Source organism: Drosophila santomea, chromosome X (assembly GCF_016746245.2).
Source record: "Drosophila santomea strain STO CAGO 1482 chromosome X, Prin_Dsan_1.1, whole genome shotgun sequence".
NCBI classification, from domain to species: domain Eukaryota; kingdom Metazoa; phylum Arthropoda; class Insecta; order Diptera; family Drosophilidae; genus Drosophila; species Drosophila santomea.
In genome coordinates, this window is record NC_053021.2 from 11,672,463 (window position 1) to 11,691,796 (window position 19,334).

The 19,334-nt window shown below is 46.2% G+C and overlaps 2 protein-coding genes across 3 annotated transcripts; both read right to left on the bottom strand.

Annotated features, from left to right (window-relative positions):
• Positions 1–170: 170 nt before the first annotated feature.
• On the bottom strand, positions 171–3,759 carry LOC120455806 (AP-1 complex subunit beta-1). The gene is made up of 3 exons (XM_039642266.1): positions 3,651–3,759; positions 1,920–3,369; positions 171–1,856 (listed from the first exon to the last, which is right to left on the bottom strand). The coding sequence occupies exons 2-3, from the start codon at positions 3,342–3,344 to the stop codon at positions 516–518; spliced, it is 2,766 nt and encodes a 921-aa protein (XP_039498200.1). The 5' UTR covers positions 3,345–3,369; positions 3,651–3,759; the 3' UTR covers positions 171–515.
• Positions 3,760–4,283: 524 nt separating this feature from the next.
• LOC120456349 (probable cationic amino acid transporter) lies at positions 4,284–15,588 on the bottom strand. Of its 2 annotated transcripts, XM_039643133.2 has the most exons (13): positions 14,493–15,581; positions 11,404–11,529; positions 11,161–11,314; positions 10,867–10,998; positions 10,703–10,801; positions 10,408–10,616; positions 10,149–10,320; positions 9,836–10,019; positions 9,170–9,762; positions 8,766–8,931; positions 8,476–8,686; positions 8,315–8,411; positions 4,284–7,993 (listed from the first exon to the last, which is right to left on the bottom strand). In XM_039643133.2, exons 1-13 carry the CDS (start codon positions 14,526–14,528, stop codon positions 7,752–7,754), a joined length of 2,421 nt encoding a protein of 806 aa, XP_039499067.1. In that variant the 5' UTR covers positions 14,529–15,581; the 3' UTR covers positions 4,284–7,751. The 2 variants fall into 2 exon arrangements, with proteins under 2 accessions (XP_039499067.1, XP_039499068.1); XM_039643134.2 differs by lacking the exons at positions 4,284–7,993; positions 8,315–8,411; positions 8,766–8,931 and having other exon boundaries at positions 8,485–8,686; positions 14,493–15,588.
• Positions 15,589–19,334: the final 3,746 nt, after the last annotated feature.

A 19,334-nucleotide genomic window follows, 5' to 3' on the forward strand; every position in this document is an offset into this window, starting at 1 on the left:
CACACTTTGACGCAAAATTGAACTGCGCGGGAAATGATGAAACATTATAATACACAGATTTATTATAATACTAAGATTATAATTTGCGTAGTTAGTACTTGTAGAAATGGGCATTGAAAACGAACAGAAACTGCTTAATGCAAATGGCCGTCAGGAAAACAATGTCTCAATTATTTAGTGTTACACATTTTACTAGGACACGACATATACATAGATGCCGTGCATATGGGGTTACAGAGTTTTGGAATGCGGTTACGCAACGTTGCCATTACACGTTAGTACACTGAGGACAAGCAGCTCCGATTAACAATTAACAGATCTCTCGACGAACCCGAGTGGTTTATATGTGTGCATATGCATAAATAATATATGTAGGTGGCAATTCGGCCAATACACAATATAATAATAATACGTAAATTACAACTTATTGTTGAGCTAATCTTCAACACCCGCAAATCGATCGCTCCAATTGCTTTGTGCTCCTCGTCCGCCATCCGATGTGCGCCATTGAACGCTTATGGGGAGCGGATGATGGCCTCGTAGGCAGCGAAAATGATGTTAGCCACCTCCACGGAGCGCGATTTGAGGCTGAGAGTGGCTTCCGGGTTGCCCGGCTGCAGTTTCAGCTCCAGCAGCACCCAAATGTTGTTGGTCAGCTTGAGTGACTGGTAGAGCATGTCCTGGCCCTCGACGTTACGCTTAGCGATGGTGAATATGTTGTTGGTGGTCATCTTGGAGGCGATGCCGTCAGTGGTGCCAATGACACCGCTCAGGCTGTACTGCAGTTCGTTGGCGGCGGGGATCTCCTTCCAGGTGTTGAGGAACACGCGCTTGTCCAGCTGCCCGTCTTCGGCAAACAGCACGTTGCCGTGCACCAGGCACGCGAAGTAGAATATGTCAATGTTGTTCTTTACGGCCACTTGCAAGTTGTTGAGTGGTTCCATGCGCTGAATGGGTCCATTGGTGCCCAACGCCATGCTGACCTCGATCGACTGGTTGGGTGGAAGCGGAGCAGCCTGCATGGGCGACGCGGGCACCAGGCCGAAGCTGTTCTTGTTTAGTTGGATGGCGAAGTTAGTCATCGGCTGCATGGCTTTGTTAGTCAGAGTCATGTCCATGAACACCTCGCCGTTGCGGCGTGAGAACGTTCCTTGTATTTCCAGTCCCTTGCCCTTTTCCGCTGGCAGCCATGTGACCTTGGGAATCTGTACGCCCACCGATAGCGTTGCTCCGCCCAGGCCAAAAATGTCGCCTAGCAGGCTGGTGGCACCGCCGGGAGCCGCCTCTGCCGATGGGCCACCGAGGAGTATATCAAGGCCACCGCCCAGTAGATCTACATTGCTGGTTGCTGCCGGAGCAGATGGCATGGCGGGTGCGTTGATATCCATGGAGAGCAGATCTCCAATGAGCGACTCCTGGTTGGGAATGACCATTGCCTCTGAACCGGCTCCGCTTTCTGCTTGCTCTGCCCCAGCTCCAGATCCAGCGGCTCGGTTGGGCAGCGACTTGCGCACACCGGCTCCGCGACCCTCTACGAAAGCGGTAGGAGGCTTATGATACACGCTGGCCAGCGAGCTAATGTGGCAGATGAGCTCATCTAGCAACGTCGGCTCCAAAAGGTCTGTCTCCTCTGAGATGAGTGGCTTGTCAGCCAGCACCACCTCCTTGGCGGCGGCCGGATCTGTGGACAGGAGACGCCAGTAGATGAAGCCACGGTCACGCAGATCGGGGTTGTCTGAATCCTGGGTAGCCAATGATAGTACGTGCTGCACCAACTCTTGGGTGTCTGACGGGCGCTTGAGGAACAACTTAACCACGGCCGTCAGCAGCTGTAACTGCACCTGTGCATTTTCATCCTGACGAAATGGAATAGCAGTTCAAACACCTAATAAAGTTGGCAAAACCGAAGAAAAACTCACCTGGAATCCTTCAAGGAAGCTGTCAAGCAGCTCGTCAGCGTTGTCAATGCGCTCTGCGTATTCGCCAATGATCCAAACCATCGATGCGCGTGCCTCTGGCTCGTCCAGAGTATCCAGGTTCTCGCACAGCGTGCTGATAATGCTCTCGTACTTGTTGGGATATTTGCGGAAGATGTCCTTGATGACCACGATGGCTTCCTGTACCACGTAATTGACCTTGGTCTGGATAAGGTCGAGCAGCGTGGAGACGCAACGCTCGGCAGAGGGCTCCACCTTGATAGCGCATCGTCCGATGGCGCGGACTGCCTTGCGCACAAAGTCCACGTCCACCTCGGTGGCGTACTCCTTCAACTCGCTAAGCACCTGGGCGATGTTGCTCTGGTTAGCCAGGCGGATCATGATGTCCAGCTTCTCTAGTTTGACGTAGATAGGATCATTATATTTCACGAAGAACACCTTCATTTCGTGCTTGAGAATGTCTGGACGCTTCTGGACAATCAGATTGATGTTGCGCAGGGCCACATATTGCACCTCCGGCTCTGAGGAGAGCAGCGTGACCAATGGCGGAGCCAGCTTCTTGGTAAGAGTGGCGCAGAAATCGCTGTCGCTGGACAGCATCTCGAGCAGCTTCATCAGTACTTTGACGGCGCTCAGCACAACGGCGGCATTCGCGTGGGCCAATCGCGGAGTGATTCGCTCGCAAATGGACTGCGCCTCACGCTCATCCTTTGGGCTGTAGTTGGCCAGCGAGTCCAGGATAAAGACCTGACCCCATTCGGTGCACTCGTTGAGCGCGGTCAGCAGCTTGTTAATGGTGACCGAGTTCATCTCCACGAGCGGCTGGCCGGACTGACTGGCCTCGTTGATCTCGCTGAGAGCGGCCACCGCATTGGCCACCACCATAGGATTCGAGTCGGAAAGCAGATCCTTAAGCTGATCCAGGAAGCCTTGGTCCTCCACCATTGTGGCCGAAATGTCGTACAGCTTGGCCACGCACACGGCGGCCGTCTTGCGCACATACGGATCCTCGTCCTTCAGGCACTTGCGCAGTGGCTCGCACAGGTACTCGGTGATCTTGTCCACCCGGATGCAGCCCATGGTGCGCACAGCAAGCGCCCGGATCAGCGGATTGGAGTCCTCGCAATCCTTCACGAACGTGTTCACCGCCATGATAGCCATGTCCGGCTGCGATTTGGCGTAGTTCATCAGATAGAGGTAGACCAGCTTCTTCAGCTCCAGGTTGTCCGTCTGCATGCAGTTGACCACGTCCGGGAAGAGGGCAGACACGTCTTTGCCCACGGTCATGCTGGCGATCACCTTCTTCACCGCCTCCTTCTTCTTCTCCTTCTTGTCATTGTTCAGCTCCGACTTCAGCTCGAAGATCTCGCCCTTCTTGGTGGTGGTGAAGTACTTGGAATCAGTCATCGTGGCTGCTGCTCCTAGCTGCGTACTGGGATTGGAATTTTGATTAATATTGAGTTTAAAAGAGGGGAATGAAGAGTTTCCGGCATAAAAAATGCGATTATTGATTGCAATCCCCCCACCACACCCCCTTTTGGGGGAGGAATCACCCGAATACCAACACATCATTCGCCCCTATCGCAGCTTGAACACGTCTCAAAAGGGGCTCGATTTGCGGGATGACTCAGAACTGGTCAGCGGAAAATAAGCCTTCAGCTGGACTGTGGGTATGCCCACTTAAGAAGACCCCCGAATCTCACTTTTAATTACCTTTTAAATAGTTAATTTTCGGGCACAAAAATTTGTTAGCTTTTCTCTTCTCTCTGCAAAAAGTGCGACCGTTTGCCGGGGAGTGACTTGTTCGGAGCGCTGGTATTTTTGCTGTCTAGTATTTAAAATAATCGATTAATTGGTTTGTGATTTTATCGGCTTTTTAGTATGTTGTTGTTGTGCAGTATTATCGAAACATTTTTAAATAAGTAGGTGAGTTAACACATTTTCTGGAAATTTGTGGCTTTGTTCAGTTTAGCATATCCTAAAAAATCTTTTTGCCGTTACCCTACAAGACTTCTTATCTGAAAAAACGCACTTGATTACTCCACATAAGGAGTAGAGTGATATCTCAATGAAAGTAAGTTAACGCTCTCACAAGAGAGCAACTTACTGAATTAGAGCGAGATGACTATATTACAACTCAAAAGTAACGGACCCCAGAACGCCAGAGCTGAATTTCTTTAGGATCCCCCATTAAAAGTGAATGAATTGAATATCCTAACAATTTTATTTTTTAATATTCTCAAGAAATATCATTTAATAAGTTATTAACACATAAAACAAATCAAGAGTAGTATTGAATTAAAAAATGTTTTGTTTTCTTATATTTTAACATCATTTTCATTTCACTTTGGTTTGCTGTTTTTTTATCGATCCATTGAAATATATATATATATATATATCATTTTCATATAGGGATTTCCCCATATATGTTGTATATTAATAGTTGCATATTAACTTCATTCGCTCACGACTTTCTCATCACTTGTGTCCTCTATTCTTTTCTTCACTTTCATCTACTTTTTTTTTTTTTTTAATAAATAAGTTCGGAATAACTTTAAAAATTTTGATGTTTCATTAGTAAAAGTTGTAAAGTTTGCTATTACACCTTAATTATATACACGTTTAAATAAATAATATTCCAGTAATTCAGTCTTATGAAATAAACAGAAACTTAGGTCCGGTATATTCAGCTGGAAAATCAATCAATAAGAAAACAATCGTCCAAAGCCATTTCGAATCAAAAAAAAAAACAATGAAATGCGGATTATTTCCGATCTCGTTTTTTCATAATTAGGCTTGGTTCCTAAGTAAACGGTCTGCTTCTTCCTCGGAATTACAATTCTCATCGATTACGGTCTTTTTATTGCTGTTCTTATTGTTTTCCGGTTCCTCTTGTTGTGTGCGTGTCTATGCGTGTTTGTGGGTGCGATTAGGTTTTCGTCCCTTGCCTATCTTTTCTGATTTTTTTCTGATTTAAGGAGCATAGACCTTGGAGTGCGGTTTGTCCTCCATTTGAGGGATTAGAAAAGTACGGAAACTATTCGTGGTAGTAAAATGCATACTTTTGTTAACGGAAGCTTCTGGTTTCCCCTTCACACTTATCGATATATATATTGCACGTTATGTTGACTTGGTTGTTATTCGCTTTAAATTGGAACTGTAGAAAATCTATTAAAACTATCATATTCCCATAAAATTTATCTTAATTTGGTGGTACCGAAAGAAACAAAAGGTGGAAGAGCGAGCTGCTTCAGCCCGCAGTTACTGGATTGCCTGTACTGTAACATTTGTCATTTGTTATTGGTATTTCCTATTTATGTGGGTGACCGACATGTAGAAGTACGGATGGTAACTTCTCGGAGCGCACACTCAGCGGACAGTTGGGATCCCTTTTCGCCGCATTAGAAAACGTGTAAGAAAATAAATAAAGTTTGACCCAAAATGGTAACGAAAGCTAAACTTGTTAGGGAACTGTCGCAATCGGCGATCGATGATCGGGTATCAAAACTATCGGATGAATGTGGGCTCGCTGAGCACCGTTATATTTTGTATCTCAACTTTAAGCTGTGTGGTAGGATATGTTATTCTTTAGTTGTTTCATTTGTATCTGAGTTTCGTTTCCCTTAGTTGCATTTTTTTTGTGTCTTGTTCATAAAAATATACATTTTTAGTATGTATAAGTTGTGTATGTACAAATCGTGTTCGGTTCTGGAGTTGTTAAGCGAATCGAGGGAGTCCTGGTGAACAAAAGCATAAATACATTTTACGTGGTGCAGGACCGTTGGGTGGCACTATATCTTAAGTAGTTGGTCCGGAAAGCTCCTCTTCGAAAACCCTAATATTGAGTGAGTGGAACATGGAACTTTTGGTTTGGTTTCGGTCTACTGATTCAAGAAGTGCATGGTGCATTGATTTGGCACTCGAAATTTAACAGATTAAACGGAAATGAAAGGACTCAAACGAAATACATATATAGGTCGAAATTAGGTATCAAGTATCGAATGTCTTAGACGGTACGTTTGTTCTGTATATAAATAGTGTTCATCTCTGTCGCGGGGCTAGATCGGAAGATCGAGGGCTAGCCCTAGGTTATTGAGTTTTTGTTGCAATCTTTGATATTCGCTATTCTTTCGCGGATTCTTTCCTGTACAAAGTCGTGAAGTACAAAAGGAATAAATTATCATAAGTATTATTATTATTAAAAAGGTTGATTTTGCTTTAACTTGCCATATATGTACTTGTAATTTAGCTAAAAATAGTTATGCATGGTTTGCTTGTACATAGTATATAAAGTGGAAAAAAGTATTCTTGTACATAAATGTTTTCATTATCATATTTGCTTTTGGTTTAAGTATCATTGTGTTTATACATATTTGTAGTTATGCTTGCTTTGGTTTTATCCTTGGTTTAAGTTTGAATAGTTCAATAAATATTTGGTATTCTTTGGTATTTGTCTATATGGTAATTTTTATAAATATATATGCATATTTGTATAATTTTTTGCTTTGTATTCCATTAGTAAAATAAATTGTATTACAACGAATGCGAAATGCCGCTTAAAAATGAGTTTTAGTTTAGCGCGAGCTTTAGAATAAAAAACAAATAACATTCCGAAAGAGTGTGTAAGACGGGACGGCCGTAGGCAGAGCGTACTGTAGTGTAAAACCTCGCGCCCAGGCGCCGTATAAAATGCATAGCATAAATATGTAAACAACAATATCGAATCATAGGTACATAAGGTTAGGGTTCAAGATCGTCAGGTGTCGCGTGTTAGAGTCTATCCGTCTGTGTGACTGAGCAAATCCCGACATTGTGCAAAGATCGTCTTGGGTCAGAGGCCCAATATCATTTGGGGTTACGAACGGTAACCTCTGACCTGCTCGGCGATCCTTCCACAAGCCCAGGGTTCCAAGTTTGTCTCTGGCATTGGAGCGTGTGGGTGAGTGCGGTTGCGAGTGTGGGGTGATGGTGCCTAAAATGTACAGTTGTGCATGGTAGCACCCCGACGCCGCGACCACCTCACTGCCGGATGGGATGTATCTGAAGTGGATCAGACACACGTCCAAGTGGTAGTATTGTGTCTGCCTTCCTGATGCCTGTGCTGAAAACCGATTGACCAACGTCACCCAAAACGCCAGCCAATCGGAGTTGAGCACAATCGTTCATTGGTTATCGGTTATTGGTTATTGGTTATCAGTTATCTATTATCTGTTATCTTTAATCTGTTGTCCGTGGCTTTGCTTATCGTCTATCGCTAATCGGTCGGTTTGGTATCAAGGTTTGGGTAATTTGAATTCGGCAACTTTTGCACTTTAACTCTTGCTGAACTAATAACCCATCGCTATATATGTAAATATATATTTGCTTGTATAATCAATATATATATATATATATCAATATATATATATGCGTGTATATTATGTATTGTATATGGTATATGTGTATAACGATGACCTCGCTGTGGGTCCAGCGGAGTGCTGTGAACAATGACTCCACCGTCCAGGCTTTGTGCATATGCCATGTATACGGTATGCATCGGCATACCGAAAACAACATACCTCGCCATATGGTTAAACTTAACATTTCTAATCGTATTTACAAGTGAGTGAGCTGCATCCGGCTGGCCGGATCCAGACACTGGTCCGGATCCAGCAAACTGACTGCCTTTGAGATCGTAGCCGATTTGAGTGGGTTGTCTTTCGTTGATGGAGCATCACTCGGGAGTTAGCGGGAATCTGGTTTTTTTGGGGAAATGGAAATAGAATGGTAACTGGGACAGGGACAGGGGCTGCGACTGCAACTGGAGTTCTCTGCTTAGTCATCCCACGTGGGGAACTGGCCCTCGTCCACGAACATGCTGAACTGGCCAGTGTACTGGCGTTCCATCGGAGGACCGCTGCCCGATCCCGAACCCGATCCCTTCGCCTGGCCGGCAATCGGAGGTGGTGGAACAGGTCGGTTTGAGCCCGCAGTGCTCCTGCCACCTGGTTTCTCTGGCGCACTGCCCTGGGCCGACGACGAAGAGGACGTGGTCTTTCCGTAGTTATAGCGTTGCTCTGCTGGACAAGTTATGTTATATTAGCAAGTAATAGGTTTATCATTTCTTAAAGATGGAGTTCAGGGATAGCCCATACCAAGTGGGAAAGATTGATTTCTTAAAATGTCGTTTTCGTTCTACAGAACGGATTACTTTTTAGAACAATTACTCATACGCCATGTTGTTCAAGGGCATTTGTTTAAAATAATGCGTTGCAGAACGCATTCGAAAGATCGATATTTTAGTCAACATTTTCAATAACTTTTTACAAATGGAGAGGATATGTGATTCATGGCTCTAAATTATTTGCAATCAAGGAGAATAAAGGAATGGGACTTACTCGACGGATGCTTCACCTCCTTGCTGGCCCAGACAGGTTCGTGGGTCTGGTTGTACGATTGCTGATCCCACACGGCCTTCTCCTCAACGTTTTTGCTCTGAAATGGAGAGGCGGCATAAAAGTAGGATGGGACATGGTAACCCAATCGGCGGAGCACTCACGTAGTCGACGTGCAACTCCAGGTCGTCGCTGGTCTGCTCGAGGCTGCTGTGCGTGATGCCGTAGTAGAAGTACATGACGAATCCCAGCGACATCCACACGGTGAAGCGGACCAGCGTTAGGATACTCAGCTTGAATATCAGGTAGATGTTCACGGTAATGGCGATGGCCGGGATGAACGGGAGTCCGGGCGTGAGGAAGGCCAGCGCATATCTGGACGAGAATGGAGCAGAAGGAGATCGGTTAGCTGGGGATGCTGGAGCTGCTTGGATTAGCAGGTGGATTAAATTACCTATTCTGCGGCTGCCTCGATATAATCAATAATATCACAAATATGCCGATAAACAAAATGAAATAAATGAAGGCGGCGAGGCCACCGGACCAGCCAATGGCCGCGAACAGGTCCAGGAAGAATATGAGACCGAACATGATGCCCACTAGCTTGGTGACGTACATGCCTGGTGGATCGATTTCGATGGATCGGTGGATACGGTGGATACGGTGGATACGGTGGTGCGTATTGGATTGGAAAAGCAAAAGCAAAGAGTCAATTTCAATCGCCGTTTTTCTAGTTTGTTTGGATTTTTTTTTTTGGAAATTCAGCAGGAACCAACGAAGATGGGTCAACCAGAAACACCATAATTGACCCAACACTACTAAGGAATTCTATTCTAGGATACTTCAAGGAAAACATACCACTCTCGGCCGTGGCCTGGCCGGGATTGATCCAGGGGAAAAAGCCGGGGCACAAGTACGCATAATCGTGGATCTTCCGGGTGACGAAGTTCAGGCCCATGGCATCGAAGGCGGTCGCCTGGCCAGTGGGTCCAGTGGGTGCACCATGTACACTGCCGTAGAACTTGTTCTCGGAGCGATCGGACACGAGGAACTGGTCGTCGCGCCCGCCCAGGAAACCCTCCGGGCTGTCATCGATGAAGGAGTCGTCCGAGTCGGACATGCCGCGCGTTACCCGCTTGATGGTCAGCTTGCCAGGCACCTCGAGCACCTCGGCGGGCGTGACGTGGGAGCGGGAATCGCTGGCGGTTCCGGGCGCCACCGGAGTGCGCAGCTGGGCTGGTAGCAGCTCCACCAGCGATGTGCTGTGCGGCTGATAGCGCAGCACCAGGACACAAGTGGACACCAGCGTGTACGCCAGCAACGTGCCAATGGACATCATCTCGACGAGAATCTCCAGGCGCACAGTGAGCGCCACCAGGGCGGCGGCCAGTCCGCTGCCAATGGTCGCCAATCCGGGCACATTGGTGCGGTGCCACAGCTGCGACAGTTGCCTGTTCGAAAGAGGATTCGCATTTCAGGTTCCAGAATGGCTGTGGATATATTAGCCGGAGATTAGGCACTCACCTGAAGATCAAGCCATCCTGGGCCATCGCATAAATGACACGTGGCATGGGGAACATGGAGCCAAACATGGCCACCGAGAGTCCTGCGGTGGCTCCGATGGCCACCACCGCCCGGCACTTTGGGGCACTCACGTACGACCACATCTGGACCAGCGCCGCTCCCGTGTTGATGTGGTCGTAGGGAACTGGGAATCGGAAAGCGATACATCAGTGTAATTCGAATATCAAGCTATAATATTACTAGCACAAAGATATCTTATGTCTGCGGATTTAGTCTGGAAAGGGATACTCATAAGATGGGATTAGATACTCACCCACTAAAGTTAGGACTAGACTAACGCTAACGTAGGCGATTAGTACGACGACCAGGGATCCAACGATCGCCTTCGGTATACTCTTCTGCGGATTGTGTGCCTCCTCGCCGGTTGTCGCGATGATATCGAAGCCGATAAATGCGTAGAAGCAGGTTGCAGCACCAGAAAACACCTGTAAGTCAATGCATCGAAAAGGGGTTACATAAGTATCAGATATCAATGAGTTCAAAGTAAGTTGCAATGAAGAATAGATACTTACACCACTCCAGCCGTAGGGCAGGAATCCCTGGTGCTCGGACCACGTCTTCGTGTCCACGTAGAACAGCCCGGCGGCCATAACGAAGACCCACGTGGCCAGGTTGACGGCGTTGAGTGAGTGGTTGAAGATGACCGACTTGCTGGCACCCATCGCCAGGACGCAGGTCATGAGCAGCGTGATGCCAAAGGCAATGAAGTCAGGTGGTTTGCCTGCGAGTGTAAGAGATGCAACAATTAATGCTGGAACCAAGGAACCAGAAGCCAGGAGACAGGATCTAGCGGCATCCAATACTCACCGAATATCGTGCCGATGGACTCGCTTATCGTTCGCGCAATGGCATTGCCGGTCAGGGAATCGAAACTAGAACTTAACGCACAGGCACAGGCACTTGTTCCTGTCGAAATTCGGAATTAAAACGGGCTTAGCATGAACTTGCGGTTTTCCGGAGGTAGCACTCACCTATTAGATATTCCAATATCATGTTCCAACCAATTATAAAAGCTACGAATTCTCCAACCGCCACATATGAATACATATAGGCCGAGCCGGATGTGTGTGGCACACGAACGCCAAACTCCGCATAGCAGGCGCCTGTGGATCAGTGAATCGATATAAAGATATATATTGGATCAGAGAGATGCGCAGAAATAGGTGCACTAAGTGACTGACAGAACTTCAGTGAGTAAATTACATTTGGAGTGCGGTTACAGTTATCATCTTTGCGGCATTAGTCCAATCAATCAGCTAACTCACCTGAGAAAATACTCGCTATGGCGGCTATAATAAAACTAATAATCACTCCGGGTCCGGCTATCTTCTGGGCCACCATGCCGGCCACCAGGTACATGCCCGTGCCGCAGCAGGATCCGATGCCCAGCGAGGTCAGGTCCAGCGTGTTGAGACATTTCTGTGGGCAGAGCACATGTATGTACATGGGTATTGGGGGGAGTTGGGGGCTTGTCGGCGCTCGAAGGGCGGGACCTTCGTTTGACTCACCGTTAGCTTGGGCTTCTGTGGCTGTGCGTTGCCGTCCTGCAGCTGCTTCACGTCCTTGGTGCGGATGAGCTTGGGCAGGAGCGTCGTCGAACTGACTCCTGGTGGCAGGGGCACCCTGAACTTGACCTGCAATCGGAGCGGAGCAGAGCACAATTAATTCGAGGACCAACGTTCGAGCAGCTGCTATTGAAAGATGAGTGCCATCAAGGACCACAGCCTCCCAGTCACCCAACCACCCACAAGAAGCGCGAGTGCTCTGCACTGATAACGGATGTCAGGCCATGAGCAGCGGAATATGAATGACAGGAGTGCTGCGGGCACGGTCCTGGCAATCGATATTTGCAACAAGTCCTGTGACCACTTTTTGCACGCTCGGAAAAGAATTCATATTGCGAACATATCATATCTGGAACATATCTTTTCCTGCGGTCACAAGTTTGCAACACAGTGAATGCCCATTTCCTCATGAGCTTCAGGTTTTTCATTTGCCAACCACTGGGGGAAATACAGGATTGTATCATTTTTCCCTTGTTTAATAAGTCACGAAACGGACTGATAAGTTTATATAATAAATATGTGTTTAAATAAATATAAATAAATATGTTTAAATATATAAATAAATATGTTTAAATATATAAATAATATTGATATAGACACGCAATCATAATTTAATTCATGTGTATTGAATGAGTTTCAAATGCATATTCTTTCTGCATCCCAAAGACAGTTTAATTAAAACCGCCATCAACTGAAGTGGGAATCAAGCAATTAATGGATTGCCTAGAGCAAAACTGCTTCGCCACGCTTCCCACCATGGATTCATGTTTTTTGCTCCCATTTGAGGAAATGGCTCGTAAAGAGGACCTCGTTGCATACATTTCAGGAAGAGCCTTTGATGTCAGCTGCAGTGGCCGACATTATTTGCTTCCCAGTTTCCCAGCTAACCGACCGCAGATGCGTCTCCTCCACGAGTGCCTCCATCTCCATCGCTATCCCCATCGCCATCCCCACCCACATCTCCATCTCCATATCCTGTGGCATTCAACATGGGTGCGTGGGCGCCTTGGCTCGGTTCCGCACTGGGTAACCATCCAGGCAGTGGCCTCCATTGCCCACTGCACCCCATATCCACATCCACATGTGCGGTGCAGTCGAAGGACAACCACCCGTGCTCCACCCTTTGTATTCCAATGAGTATCATGCTACCCCAAATACTTGTAACCTTGCCGAGGGCGTTGTAATTTTGCACTGCAGTTTGTAAAGTCTTCTTTCGCATCGAACAACACGCAACAATTGCTCGAAAATACAAAGCCCTTTAAAAGGTGTCTAAAAGTGTGCTATGACATTGACAAGGATTAAAGACCATTCAAGACCAAATCACGCTGAATAAGCCAAAAAGGCATAAATTTTCTGCAAGGATACTAGTGACCAAGGATACCATTCTTCCAGGACGCTTTTTTGCTTCGTTTCCATCTAATTGGCGATAGTAATGGCTGCAAGTGCCAGGGGATGAGTGGATGAGCAACTGCAATGACAGCAGCATAAAAAGGTCACCCCAGCAGGAAGGGGGTTGCTCCTTCGGGGGGGGGCGTTAATCTCGCGGGAGAGTCCTGCGTGCCCTGTTTTCCAGATGGCTTTGTCGACTGAAGAGGCCATCCGCAAATAGAAATCATTTGTACCCTGAGAGAACTCTCTGCTGTGACAGAAATATTACTCAAGTTTTGGGTCAACATATATACATATAAAAGATGATCTCTATGAAGTACTTTCAAAGGGAACACTGATGTGGAATTATTTCACACATGACCCGAAACTAAAAGAAATCCATTTCCGGAAACTACGGAAAGTTTCGAATATTAAAAATAAAGAACTATACTTTTGTTCAAGTAAAGTCACTACTTTTGTTCAAAGTTAAATTAGTTATAGAATAGGAAAACATCCTAAACATATGCTGTAGGTCCCACAAAAGAAGGTTGGGTCAATGAAGTTGAAGATAATAGCACAATACTGTGAAATTATACTACTTCAGTCACTTTGAAATTGCTCACATAATAAACGAGATCATCTTTTGAATGAAAGTTAATCAAATGTTGGAACAGATTTCCCCATGCCACTGTGCCATTATTTGTCACTGTGTATATATATATATATTAAGCATTATGTAGCATACTTTTCGGACGGCTAAGCCCGCCATGCAGCCAGTCACACGCGGCGTATGAGCGATATGGTCACAACAAAGCTCCAGCTCTGGCCAAAACACATGCTACTGGAGTGTGGGATCCCGGATTTGGGATTGAGTATCCTTCACTCGTGGGTGGAATGTGGTGCGGTTTGGGGTGACTGTGGAGCTGTGGAGCTGGGGGATTTGGCCTAGAGGAGTTGGGCTCCAATTACAGACGCGGCTGTAAAGGGCCAGCGCAACAGAAGTGGCAATAAAGATAACGCTGAGCCAAAAATTTCGCCCCCTTTCGCCATCCCCTTTGCACTGCTGTTTGTGTGTGTGTCTGTGTGTTGTGTATGTTGTGGGTGTATGTTGTCTTTTTTTTGGTTTTTTTTATGCTTTGGCATTGAAGCTCAGTGTAAGTGTAGTTGTTGCCTCGTCTATGCTCGTTCGTCGATTACTTGCTCGCAAGTTTGCCTGTGTGTTTGTGTGTGTGTGGCGAGCTTCTTCGTTGTCAAATGGATTTGCATAAGTCCACGGTACCACACACACACACACACATAAGCACGCTTTCGCTTTCACCCAAAGCGTGTGCGTGTGTGTATGTGTGTGTGTGTGTGTGTGTGTGCGTCGGCGTTCGGCATCATAATGACCTTTTTGGAGCATACCATTACAACGGAGCCCCATTAGCACACGCACACAGTGTTTGGTGTGTGTGAGTGGATGGGTGGTGGATGAGGGGGCTCCAATTTTAGCAGTGACCAAAACTCTGTGTCAGATTCAGTGGAGAAATAAAAATACACTTTTCAGATGTGTTTTTTTTTTTTTTGGTTCTGTTGCCTGTGGAGGGGACAGGAGGTCGAAGTTTGTTTGTTTTTGGGCCTGCTTTTGTTTTTTTTTGCTATTTTGTTGGGTTCTCATCGCTTACCTTCTCCAGCACCAACAACAAATCCGACGGCTTCATTGCGCTTTTGTATCTCAGCCCTCAACAGTTACGAATCAAAAGGATAGCAGCGGGTGGATGGCTTGTAGGTTGCTGAGTTGCTGAGAATTCGGCGATTGTTGCACTTGATGGGGCACTTCCGCTTCTCTGCTCTTCGCTTGCTCTCTCTCTCTCTCTCTCACTTGATTTGTGCTTATGCTAAGCCTTAAAGCGTTATCCTTATCCTGGGGGAGCGGCGCAGACTGGGGATCCTGGCTGTTGTTAGCGTTACGGTTGCTGCTGTTGCTTCCTTGGGCTTCACATTGATTTTTGTCAGCAGCGTCATTCTATATTCAACAGTTTACGGCTGAAGGATACGCGCCCGTTGAATGCTCGCTGCGAATCCTTGCTGCTCCTACTGCTGCTGCTTTCACTTTCGGTTTTTCGCCAGCACTGCCACTGCCACTGCCACTGTCACTTTCTCTATCTCTATCTGTATCCCAACCGCTCCTGTTGTTGCGCGCCTTCGCCTTCACGTGGCCCCAGCACACACACGCACACACGCGCACACTCGCGTGTATATACGTGTATCCTATATCCTTTCGCCGTTTCGTACGCACACAGACACACGCTTTCACCGAAAACGAAACCACACACGCACGCACAGAAACAAAAAGTCAAATGTCTAGGCAACCTGCAGTTAACATAGATTATTAACGTTATTATTGTTCCTCGTCCTGGTCAGCTATGCGCCCTGTGCCATTCGTCCTTTCTCTCTTTTCTGGACACGTTTCTCGCAGGCGGTCGCGCTTCTCGCCTCGGTATTCGGTGAATGAATGCCAGCGATTTTTCCGTGTGTATCACTTTTTTGTGCGAAGCGAAGCAGCGAGTTCGCCTCCTGGCCCGCTCCTTCTGCAGAGCTTTCGTCCTTACAGCATTACTTGCGTACGCTACGATGCGGCGAATGGCGAACGGTTAACGGTGAACGGTGAACGGTGACCGCTAAAAGGCTAACGGTGAATGGTAAGCGACAAGGTTGCAGCGATCTGGCAACGCCGCGGAGCAGTAAGTTTCCTGTATCTATAACAGAGTTGTCCTGCCAAAGCTACAAGTTACTCGACTTTCGATTTCAACTCTGCTCTCCCGAACTCACTCACACACACACACACTCACCCACTCGTACTCGCACTCGCACTCGCACTCGCTCACGCTCCCACTCCGGGTCGTCCTCTTACACGCACGAAAGTAGGCAACGGAAAGTGCAAGCGGCGAGAGCGCAGACGCACCCCCTCTCCCACGCACACACATACACTCACACGCTGTGTGTGAGAGAGTCGCTCAAGGATATGCAAATACACACACTCCCCAGAGGCGCCGCTTTCATCGGAACTGTATTGTGTAACGCGACCGAGCAGCATATGTGTGCGCACCTGTTAACTGCTGTTTGCTATTTACTGTTACCTCTCTGCCTGTACACCCGTACTCCCGCCCACCACCACCCACTTGCCATTCACCGTTTACAGTTGCGCTTATCTGGCATCGCACGTTAAGCTGCTCAAAGCTCGCCCTTCAAACGGGATAATCGCGCACTTGTGCCGCCAGATGGCGCACCTGTCTAAGGACTGTAACTTGCCTAGCTAAACCCATAAGGTTAAGGTGCTCTATTCTTATTGATGCTAAGCGTTAGTTTCAATGGTATTAAATTGGACTTACTATAGAAATTATAAATCCAGATATTTTTTCTAAGATTCGAACTTAAATTGTGATATTTTCTTTTGGCAACAAGAGCGTTATAAGTATTACGCATGGGGGCATATTAAGTACCTATAGAAGGCAACAAGATGGCCACTTTCCAAATAGTTAAATCATAAATATAAATTTCTTGATCTACGACCCATCTATTAGTCAAATTAAAACCCTATTTCTTTTTATGTAGAGCAATTTAAGTTGGCTTTTAAAACGCTAATGAGGCTGTTACGGCAGTTTAAAGTTCTGTTTTCAAAACAGATCTTGTCTGAGTGCCGAGAATACCTCACAGTTGCCACTCTCGAATTTTGTATGTATCGCAATTTGAACAATTTTGAAAACGTTACAGTTTGAATTCCACGAACAACAACCATGGCATACATATGTAAAACAGTATGTTCTACCCCCAATGGCAATGCCAAGAATAAGAATCCACTGCCGCAGACTCATCTATATAGCCCGATGTCCGTATGTCTGCGCATCTATATGCATGTATGTGTGTGTGAATATCTGTATCTGGGAGCGTTGCAAGTATCTCCGTATCTTTGCGCTTTATAGCTATTGGTTTTTGGTCGTTTGTTGGCTGCCGCTTTCCGTTTTGAAACAAAAATGAGTACAAGGGTTATTTTTAGAACTAAAATTTTCTTGATTTTTACTCGTTAACATTGCTTACGCTCCGTTCTGTAGTTGCTGTCCGTTCGTTTCCCCTTTTCCCCTCCCCCACCCCCTCGCCCTCGCTCAAAATTTCCTCCGCTGGCGTCACGATCGTGAATGTAGCTGTAGCTGTAGCTGTAGCTATAATCTGTATCTGTACGCCTGTATGTGCATCCGTATCGCTATGCCTGTATCTGTATCTGTATCTGAATCGGAATCTGTTTCTGAATTCGAATCGGTTTCTTTTTTTGGGCCCGGTGATCTTCGGCGTGGACTGTAAGATTTTCCTCCCCCAATCCCAATGGCAACTTAAGTAACATTAGTTTCGATAGTTTCAGCCCTTGCATCAAACATACATATATGCACACATGTGGGAACATGTGTGTACACTTGGAACAAAGTCAAAAGATTCAGAAGGTTGGAAAGGGAATGGGGAATTCAATTTAATAATAGTTATATTTATTAAAAAGATCGTTACAAATATTCCACGATCGAAACCATAAAAAACTGCTAAAATGAAAAATTTTATAAAGTATTGTTTTCTGTGGATTGGTTCTGATATAAGAGAGCTTCTAAGAGATCGTAGTATGGTTTTACTCAATCGGAATGAACAAGTATACAATGTTACTAACATATTTTTTTTAACCGCTTTTTTTTCCCCCGCTTTATCAAGTGGAATATGGCATGGTGCATAAGAAAACCATTCGAGTAGCGAAAAAAATGGTTTATTCACATCCTGTTCGATTGAGGACGTGGCAGGTCGTTTTTGTTAAGTGTGTGCCATGGACAGGCAGATGTTCGGATGAGTGAGTGCATGTGGCCGATTTACATGGGCTCGGATGCGATGCTTTTACTTTACACACTGCCACAGCACCGGCGGCACCAAGATCCCAAGATCTCGAGATCTCGAGATCAGCGGGGAGCGTTTAACGAACGTTTTTCGCCAATGACGGCCAGCGACGAGAGTACATAAGATTTATAGTTGCTATTTTTAAAGCGGCGTATTAAGAACCGTAGGCCAGCGACCAGAAACAGTCTACTACCACCGATCCATCCCAACCGCTGCGATCGGCCATAAGAAGTAAGGGGATCTCCTCCACATGCGTTCCTTTCGGGGTCTTTGGATCGGGATGGGTTGTTGAACTCAACACTTTTTGAGTGAAAACTGGAGCAAGCAACACTATGCGGTTTCAAAATGGGCAGGCATTGAGTGGTTTCATTCAATATCATTGCAATATTTCAACAGTACTAAGGAACTCATAAATAAGTAAAAAGTAAAGCGTATTGATGTGACAATGCATTAATATAGTATAGTAATATACCTATTGTCCATTTGATTGGTGAAGGCAAGGCATGGATATAGGAAATGCTTTTTAAATAAACGCCGAGCCCCTTTTCCATCACCCATATGTGTGAACTGCCTGTGAAACCGAACTGAAAGATTAAAAGATACCAAGATACCATTTACCAGGCAGCAAGAATCAGAAATCTTCGATCTTGGCTTGCGCAAAGCCCCGACCGATTTTTTCCAGTCGAAGAGCAAATATTTTTATATGCATTGGGTACTTCTAAGCACATGCAGATATATGCACTACTGCCGATCGGACGAGTGTCTATGGGCAAAATAGAATAACCATCGGCCGATCGTTATTTGGTTTTGGGCTTTGCTCGCCCACCTTTGAGACCTCTCCTCGTTTGCCGATTTTCATTGATTACTATTGCCTGACTCACATGTCGATACGACTCGATTAGAAGCGATCCAGTACGATCGATCGATCGATCGATCGATGATCAACGATCTCTTTCCGAGGCATGTGGACATGGAAAGCGCCTCATTCTCGTTGGAATTGGAAAAGAAATCGGATTGAATGGGACTGGGCCGCATTGCTGGGGCCGTACAGATTTTAGACACGTCCCCACCGTTATTTTTAATTTTAGTACATATACCACACGGCGGCGAACACACAGAGATACTCGGATACAGATACAGATACAGTCGTAGCAGTCGTATGCTCTGGCAACGATCGTATTCTATTTGTAATCCAAAATAAGTGTACGTATCTGTGGCTGTATCTGCATCCGAACTATGTGGTTCGCTTTACGATCTCCCGATGCCCACTCTCTTTGCCACTCGAATCGAATCGACTCGACTAGACTCTTTGTGCGCCGTATCGAGAGTCTACTGCTACTGCTACTGCTCCTGCTACTAGTAGTACAGCCTGTATCTCTACTAGCTGGAGCTAGCCAATCACTGGCCGATCTGGAGCAGCCGCCAGAGGCGGAGAAAAATCCCAATTCGGTTTTTTGGCGCACTAATCCCGGCGCACAAGCACGAAATCAAGTTGCTTAGCGGCGTAGCTTCAATAATCTCAGCTCAAAATAACAAAATACAGCGTTTGGTGGGAGCGGGGTTATCTCCGACCCAATGACTTATCACTGTAGCTGGTC

Bases quoted from the DNA above. Each gene is read 5' to 3' on its own strand.
- LOC120455806 (XM_039642266.1), bottom strand. From the start codon at position 3,344: ATGACTGATTCCAAGTACTTCACCACCACCAAGAAGGGCGAGATCTTC. The intron at 1,857-1,919 runs GTGAGTTTTTCT...CCATTTCGTCAG, and splicing joins GCTTCCTTGAAGGATTCCAG to GATGAAAATGCACAGGTGCA.
- LOC120456349 (XM_039643133.2), bottom strand. From the start codon at position 14,528: ATGAAGCCGTCGGATTTGTTGTTGGTGCTGGAGAAG. The intron at 10,802-10,866 runs GTGAGTGCTACC...GAATTTCGACAG, and splicing joins GATATTGGAATATCTAATAG to GAACAAGTGCCTGTGCCTGT. The intron at 10,321-10,407 runs GTAAGTATCTAT...ATTGACTTACAG, and splicing joins TGCCCTACGGCTGGAGTGGT to GTGTTTTCTGGTGCTGCAAC.